This window comes from Nanorana parkeri, unplaced genomic scaffold (genome assembly GCF_000935625.1).
Source record: "Nanorana parkeri isolate BGI_ZX_2015 unplaced genomic scaffold, ASM93562v1 scaffold2006, whole genome shotgun sequence".
Taxonomy (NCBI): Eukaryota; Metazoa; Chordata; class Amphibia; order Anura; family Dicroglossidae; genus Nanorana; species Nanorana parkeri.
In genome coordinates this window covers 76,216-84,573 of record NW_017308274.1, presented here as the reverse complement: position 1 = coordinate 84,573, position 8,358 = coordinate 76,216, and the positions used below count along the sequence as shown (strand labels likewise).

The following is an 8,358-nucleotide window of genomic DNA, read 5'->3' as shown; positions in this document are numbered from 1 at the left end:
CTTACCAGTAACATACGTTTCCTGGAGCGCAGTACAGGACACAGCAGCCTTCCCTCTATGTCATTGCTTGCTAAAAAACTGGAGTGGGAGGGGTTATACATGAGGGCCCTCCCACCTCTGGCCAGTGTCCAATCATCTGATGATACCCAGTCGTCTGTGTCCTGTACTGTGCGATCAACATATACAAATGCTCAGCCTCCAATGATTTAATTTCTGAGAGCTTACTAATGACATTTTTTTATCTCCTCCCCCTTTACCAAGGACAACTTTGGAGCTGAGAGTCAGCGCCAGCGGATCCAACAGTACTGGATTCTATGATTGGACTGGCCCATCACTGCTAAGACAAAGAGTGTCCACATGCAGCTCAGGTGAGTTCAATTGCATGCTACTGCTAGGAGCCATAAATGATGATCTGTGTGCTGCAATGCACTTACGCGGTCACTGGAGATCACAAACTGCAACAACGAAATGGTCCCTGAATGGGCTAGGACTTCCTATGCAGTAGCATAGAAAGGGGTTATATCACATAGCAATCAAGTGAAGTTATTTAACTCTGATGTGCGCCTCCTACTGGGCTCCGAGGGGCAGTACCGCCACAGCTGTCCAATAACACTGAGTTGAAGTAGAAAGAGCAGTTGGTTTACATTGGGCGTGGGACGAGGGGGCCAAATCGTAAGTTTCGCTCCCTGTAGGATGAAAGAATTGCCATGATCAGAGGTCTGGCACCTCTCGGCACAATGCCATTAGATTAACACTGATAGTTTTGCACCGCACCACTTGTCACCTTGAAACTGTCACTTTTTGCAGCAAAAGTCCAATAAAGGATTCCTTTAAAGGGTTAAGTGCTATTTTTTTTTTCTTTTCCTCTGTATGTAATACAACTGGGGCATTTTTATACTGCGGATGTCCCCAAGACACAGTAAACACAAAGTAGGTGGCACTCCGGTGCAGGAGGGGGTGAGGGCCTTGGGGGTCTTACCCCGCGAGCGAGCTGCCGAACACTGCAAAGTCCATGTTGAATAAGCCCCGCCTTGATACGAGGGTGTCCTCCGGTAAGTCCCTGGTCCTCATCCTCCGGGGCAACCAAACTGTCGCCCTGCTCAAAGTCAAAGAGGGGTTTTAGATGCTGCTTGTGAAACGCTCAGCGGATCTGCGGCGCGATGGGCACACGCTTAGTGCAAATAAAGGTAAAACCTCCGTGTGTCTTTTTTTTACGGATCTCAGACGGCTGTAGCTCACAACTTCCTGTGGTCGGGGTGCGTTGGCAGCAGGACGTTCCGGAGGAGAAACACTTCGACAATTCCTTTGACTTTCTGTCCGTTTAACGGAGAGTAATACTCTGCACTGCAGAGCTTCTGAAAGGTGGTGACAGTATGACACCACGGGCTGCCCCTCCCCTGGGGGTGTGGCAGCTGGCAGAATAGCACCGCCTCCCACTGCGATGGGGGGGGATATCCTAGGTCACCGGCAGGTCCTAGCCAGCCCCCAGCCTTATACCGTCCGCCAGAAAGAGGAGTAATCCAAATAAAGTTCTATTAGGCGGGTGGCACCAGCGAGAAAAAATAAAATAAAAATAAAAAGTATATAAAAAAAAAATTCAAATAAAAGCGAAGCCAGTCTGAGGACAAAACAAGCACAAACACTGAACCTTTATAAACTGCTCTTGGAGGGAAGGAGGGAGGTAAGAGGTGGGGGACTGGCTCATCCCAGGCCTCAGTAAGGTCTGCCAGTCTGTTTGATGCGGGGTGTCGGGGGTTGGGTAGGCTGTGGCTATTTCTGCCCGGTGATGGACTGCGATATGGAACGTGGGGGGATCATATCCAAGAGGTACTCTCGCTGCCGGTCCGCCAGGGTGACGGGTTTGTGGCCTCCCATTCCAGCGTTTAGGTATGCAATGTTCACACCTGGGTGGCAAAGAAGTCATTAATACGGTGCTGCCAGTAAAAGGAACAAATTCATTTCATAGGTATTGTTTTCAAAGCTTCCTTTCTTGCAGCAATTAAATGGGCAAAACAAGCTCATGGCTGCTATTGGATGCCAGTGATAAATACACAAGGTACCCAGAATGTAAACCTGGTAGTAATGTACAAGAGACAATGGTAATACAAAGAACCAGTCAGGTTTTTGCTTATCTTTAGGTTCTTTAACATACACATTCTACACCCCTGCAGGCAATGAGGTCTTAAGCGCAACATACACAGTCTATACCCCTGCATGCAATGAGGTCTTAAGCGCAACATACACAGTCTATACCCCTGCATGCAATGAGGTCTTAAGCGCAACATACACAGTCTATACCCCTGCATGCAATGAAGTCTTAAGCGCAGCATACACAGTCTACACCTTACAAGGAATGAGGTCCTAAGCGCAGCATACACAGTCTACACCCCTGCATGCAATGAGGTCTTAAGCGCAGCATACACAGTCTACACCCTGCAAGGAATGAGGTCCTAAGCGCAGCATACACAGTCTACACCCTGCAAGGAATGAGGTCCTAAGCGCAGCATACACAGTCTACACCCTGCATGCAATGAAGTCTTAAGCCAGTGGGAATCGGTGCATCCCTAGTCTTAAGCTACTTCCAAGGTAGTGACGGCACTGACAACTGGGGTAAGCGCGCCCACCTTCAAAGCCCCCTGGAAACAGCAGTAAGTTCTTAATGACATCCAAGCAACTGGAACACCACAGCCCCTCCTCCTGGGGCTCAAGTGTACTTAGTGGTGCCTAAAGCATAGCAAGATCCTAAATAGTTCTCTTCGTTAGATAAATAATAATAAAAAGACACGCAGGCATAATACAGTCACCTTTGCATCCCATACATCATTTCAGAAGTGTGATCATAGCAAGCTATGATAGGTCATAAGCACATTTGCATAATGAGGGGTAGGTTTACCGTACCTGGCATGCCCAGCAAGCTCCCGGCCACGGGTAATTGAGGCGCCTGGGCGAAGTTGGAGAGCATGGAGCGGGCCGTGGGCATTCCTCTCTGCATCGCACTCTGGGGCTGTGCAGCCTGCTGGGACATAAGAAAATTGTAGTAAGCTGGTGGTCATCTCCAAAGAACGATCCCCATGGAGTTACATAACTTCACATGCACCTGGCAGCCTAATGTGGCCATTATAATCAGGAAGGCTTTTGTCACGAAAAGCTTTAGTACAACAATAAAAGTTTACACGGCCACGTTATGAATAGCTCTCATCTGCTCTGTTCTCCACCCAACACCTACCGGTCTCATGGAGTGATGCCGCATGATGCTTTCCTGCTTGTTGACGATCGGAGGGGTGCCCGGTGATAGGGAGGCCTGGTGCTGCAACCTCTGCTCGATCTCCTGCAAGACACACAGCAATACCATAAAACGCAAGAAAGACTCTGATCTCTACAATCCCAACGAGGCCACTGGGGCACTCACGCAATGGACTTCTGGAGACACTGACAGCTCCAACATTTTCTTTCCTCGCTCAAGTTTTTTGCCCTTTGAGTACTTATAAGGGGCATCTGAACCCCCATGCCATGGCCTATGTATAATTTATAAGACCCTAACAAACCTGGTGGATACATTGCCCCCGATTACATTGGAAAATGGGAATTGCAACACTCCTTAACCCCCTCTCAACGTTCTAAATTATTGCAAATGTGTTCTTCTGTGTCTCCAGATAGCCATATGATGGAAGTAAACTTTAAATTTTTAGCCAGATGGTACCTGATCCCACCCACCCCCCATGCCATCTGCCCTGCGGCCTCCCCCTTGTGTTGGCGCACCTGTGGCACAATGGGCACCTTTGCTCACCTGTGGTGGGGTTGCACGCTGGTGTGGGAATACTGGGGGGAGATTACACGCCTTATAACTGTCATCAGTGGGATTCCCACGCCCTTGGACCCCTGGTTATGCCTCTTCCATCTCAACCCCCTCTCGGTAAGGTCCTACAAGAAGACCGTAGTACCCTTCATGCTCAATGCCGCCAAATCTCTCATTCCAAAGTACTGGTGTTCCCCTCTAATGCCTACTGTGACGGAATGGCTGGCCCGAGTAGATGGTATGAGGCTGATGGAAGAGCATCTCCATTCTAGTAAGGATGAATATTGTGCCTATTACAAAACTTGGGCATGTTGGCTTCATTTTAAAACCTCGGCTGAATATATTGCTCTAATGTCCTCAGGACCTACCGTACCATCTGGCTGAAAAGTTTCCCCCCAAAACAAATGCAAGAAAGAAAACTGCCCTCTGTTCCCATCCTATTTCATACTGAGAGCGCAGTTCTTCTGGTTCAGACATGCTCAGCTACGACCCGCAATGTACAGAAAAATCCTCCTAAATACCTTTATTCCGTGCTCATGTCCCAGGTCACCTGAACTTGCTCTCCTTGATCCGAACAAACCGAGCGGTTAATCTCCCATATACCCCTAGCATATATTTCCCATTTCTTCCCTCTCCCGCCCCTCCAATTGTTGGTGGGAGTCAAAGAATAGACTTCCAGGAATGGAGAAGAAGCATGTGACTCAGTCCATGCGACAGCCCTGGCCAATCAGTCTTGCCATAGGGGAGTCCATAACCCTGTGTATGGTACAACCCCAACGACTTAAAGCTTACATAGGTTTACCCTTTCACTCTCGGGGGCTTAAAAGAACAGTGGAGGCGGGAAAGGAAGTATATATAGCTGGGATGAGGGGCGTCTAAGTAATCCTGCTTTAGAAAAGCGTAAGTTCACTTTAAACCCTTCCGTGTACTTAGAACATTGGGAGAGCTCATTTGTACGTTTCTTGGAGTCCATTGAGGGACACAGGAATTCAAATACAGTCGAGTTTTATTGCCGTCTACAGGTGAAATGTACACTGGCAATAAAAAAACCGCTGGCCAGCACAGGATAACCTGCTCACAACCATCATGCCTCGGATTTATAGCAAAGTAGTACTGAGAGTAAGAAAAAAAAACATAGGAGGAGGAGAACTGTGTGTCTCAATGGACTCCAAGAAAAGGATCTTATTTTATGTAAGTACAGAAATCCTTTATCTAAATTCTGAATTATCTGTAAAGAATAGAGTTGGGGCATCGAAAAGCAGGTCAACTGATGGGTGGGCACCACAGTATCTGCTAACAGGTCCCACAAAGAGGACTGGGGACCCCCAGCAGCCAAGGAGCAGCCTGATGGACCAAGCCCGAATCTGAAACTGGAACCCAACCAAACAGAGGAACCTCCAAGATGACCAAAGCGGGGGCACAGAGAATCAACCTGATGCTCCGGACCACGACAGAGAAGGACACCACCAAAGGGGAATGATTCCACACTGAAGGGAACACCAAACCTGAACCAGCAAGAACCCGATCAAACAGAACCCACCTAAAACAGGTGGAAAGGCAACAAATTCCTGAATTGGTGAGAAAAGACCCACAACCTGATAAAGTCAACAGAAAACACCGGGGACAGTGTTCCTCAGAAGGACTGGGGAGCCTAGGACAAAAAACAGGTCCAGGTGAATAGCAACCAGATAGTCTGCATAGGAAGGCCTGAGGCCTTACACAACTAACCCCTAGGTTCACGTCCATGGGGACTCTATAACTGAGTGGCTGCCTAGCCTATGCAAGGTATACCAGAGAATTTGTGGTATCAGTACAACCCACTTACCACCACAAGGGGTGCAAATTGATTATTGAGGCTGCTAAACCATTGGACAGACAGGACTTACCACAAGGAGCTAAGAATGAGACTAAAACTTCCCCTGGGATCTTGCAGAAGGATTCTGCAGAGCTTGCCAAATCTTGACCACAAGACATGGGCCTAAGAAAGCTCCCGTGTCCCCCCAGATCCAGTGAAGCATCAAACACCCATGGACGAGGGACAGGAACATTAGCAGAACAAATAAGAGCATTCAACTGATTATGGGTAAAACAAGGGAAGGCATCCGGAGGCCCTTCCCGAAGAAAGAGGGACCTATCCCCAGGTGGACTGGTCCCGCAAAGTCGTCCAGAGGTGCTCTATCCCCAACAGAGGGTACCTGCAGCAGAAAGCTAGTGTGTTCCGTCCGCTGACAATTCACATAGGATCTGAAATGCACCTAAGTGTGCAAACCTCTCCACACGATGCAGAGACTACCAGTTGAGGAGAGCCAGTTTCCAATCCTTCTCCTGGGGCAATAAGAGGATGAGAACACCACACTCTGAGGACCAGATGCTGGGGGGGTCAGTGCTCTGCATACAGAAGAGAAGATGCAGTGAATTCAAACCATCCCTTTACTGGTTTATAATTCCACCAGTCCTTGTCCTGGACAAATAGGAAGAAAGCACACTGCTCTTCGATAGGAGTAGATGGCTAGTAGAAGCCTCTGTGAATCTGAACCATTCATTTACCATTTTATACATCTGCCACTCCTCATCCTGGAGGAATAGGAGGAGACCACGCTGCTTGGTGAGAAGAGCACAAGGCTGGGAGGTGAGTGTTCTAGAGGCTGAGAAGGTACTCTAGGTTCAAACTGCTCCTTTACAGCTTTATACTTGCACCTGCTCTTGTCTGAGAAATAGGACAATAAGCACATTACCGATGGGTAGAGTTGGTTGGGAAAAGTGCCCTGCATGGTGAGAAGGTGCCATGCATTCTATCCAGAAATAGGTCTCAGTACCTGAAACCTCTATCAAACCATCCTTCCATTTACTCGTCCTGACACCTGGAGCACCATCTCCTCCAATCACAACTAATCTCTGTACTTCAAACAATTCCCCGGCTGAGAGATGGTTCTCCGCAGGCCCAAACCTCCCTGCGCACCTCTCCTACGTCAGAAATAAACCCGCCAATTCAAAGCCGACTATATGCAAAATCACATTAATGACCAAACAAATAACGTTCAAAAAATGACATTCATTTTTTTTTTCCATTCAGTTTCAAAGAGGGATTCTAGCTACTGGTCAGTAGAATCCTTAATGAAGAGCATGTCCACTACCTGTGCAGTAGCTTTTTTGTTGTTGTGTCGGGTCACTGGTAGATTCACAGTGGATATAGACCACTGTATATAGAATTCCCTCCCACACTTGAGGTTCTCTATCAACCCCCTAAAACCAGAGACAACTCCTCAACCTTCATCTCCCACACCAAGGGCCCTCTATCTACATCTCCAACGGGTCCTCACGCTCTACCTCCCACATACACAAAGCCCTCTATGTGGAACTCCAACCTAAGACAGGTCCTCACCCTCAACCTTTCAGATACGCAAGGCCCTCTATCTAAACTTCCAATCCAAGACTGGTCCTCACCCTCCACCCCTCACATAAACAAGGCCCTCTATTTAAATCTCCAACCTGAGACAGGTACTCACCCTCCACCCCTCACATAAACAAGGTCCTCTATCTACCTCTCCAACCTGAGACAGGTCCTCACCCTCCACCTCTCACATAAACAAGACCCTCTATCTAAATCTCCAACCTGTGACAGGTCCTCACCCCTCACATAAACAAGGCCCTCTATCTAAATCTCCAACCTGAGACTGGTCCTCACCCTCCACCCCTCAGATAAACAAGGTCCTCTATCTACCTCTCCAACCTGAGACAGGTCCTCACCCTCCACCTCTCACATAAAAAGGCCCTCTATTTAAATCTCCAAACTAACACAGGTCCTCACCCTCCACCTCCGACATGCACAAGGTACTCTATCTACCTCTCCCACCTGAAACAGGTCTTCACCCTCCACCTCCAACATGCACAAGGTCCTCTATAGGTCCTCAGCCTCCACCACCTTCATACACAAGGTCCTCAATCTACCTCTCTAACCTGAAACAGATCCTTACCCTTCACCTCCCACATAAACAAGACCCTCTATTTAAACCTCCAACCTGAGACAGATTCTCACCCTTCCCCTTCCGCCTACACAGGGCTCTCTATCCACCTCTCCAACCCGAGACAGGTCCTCACCCTCCACCTCCCTCACACAGGACAGGACCTCTAACCTAAGACAGGTCCTCCTCCCATGTGATTGTTGATGCAAGTGTGTGCGATGTATAGGACGCGGAAGCACAGAAGAGTGGGTTAGCGACAATTGTGTGGACCACACCATAGCGCTCCGATTATGGCTCTTTACCAAGAAACCTACCTGCTCCTGCTGCAAGGCTTTGACAAAGGCATTTTTTAGTCGGTTGGTGTGCTCTGCTTTCAGTGCTTTCTTCTGATTGGACGTCATGCACTGCTCGCACAGGATCTTGCCGCTCTTTTCTTGCTTCCAGTGGGGGGTGAAGTCGGTGCGGCACTGGGCACAGCTGAAGGGGTCCATGTGGAGCAGCGAAGGGCAGCCTTTGCCTGCGGAGACAGAGAGGTGGTTAGGTATCAGGAAAGGGCCTGGAGAATTTAGTCATTTACTCCTAGAAGCCCCATTAAAAAAA

The 8,358-nt window shown here is 48.5% G+C and overlaps 1 protein-coding gene across 6 annotated transcripts in view; it reads right to left on the bottom strand.

Moving 5' to 3' along the window:
* Positions 1 to 1,668: 1,668 nt before the first annotated feature.
* Positions 1,669 to 8,358, bottom strand: part of GATAD2B (GATA zinc finger domain containing 2B) — a 24,342-nt gene continuing 17,652 nt past the window's right edge. For 4 of the 6 annotated variants that reach the window (XM_018572349.1, XM_018572353.1, XM_018572350.1 and 1 more), the window contains exons 8-11: positions 8,073 to 8,275; positions 3,227 to 3,328; positions 2,899 to 3,016; positions 1,669 to 1,904 (exon numbers count right to left, since the gene is read on the bottom strand). In XM_018572349.1, the coding sequence (XP_018427851.1) occupies positions 1,771 to 1,904; positions 2,899 to 3,016; positions 3,227 to 3,328; positions 8,073 to 8,275 (557 nt within the window). In that variant the 3' untranslated portion in view covers positions 1,669 to 1,770. The remainder of the gene's footprint in view (positions 1,905 to 2,898; positions 3,017 to 3,226; positions 3,329 to 8,072; positions 8,276 to 8,358) is intronic. The other 2 variants (XM_018572352.1, XM_018572354.1) reach the window with 1 other exon arrangement.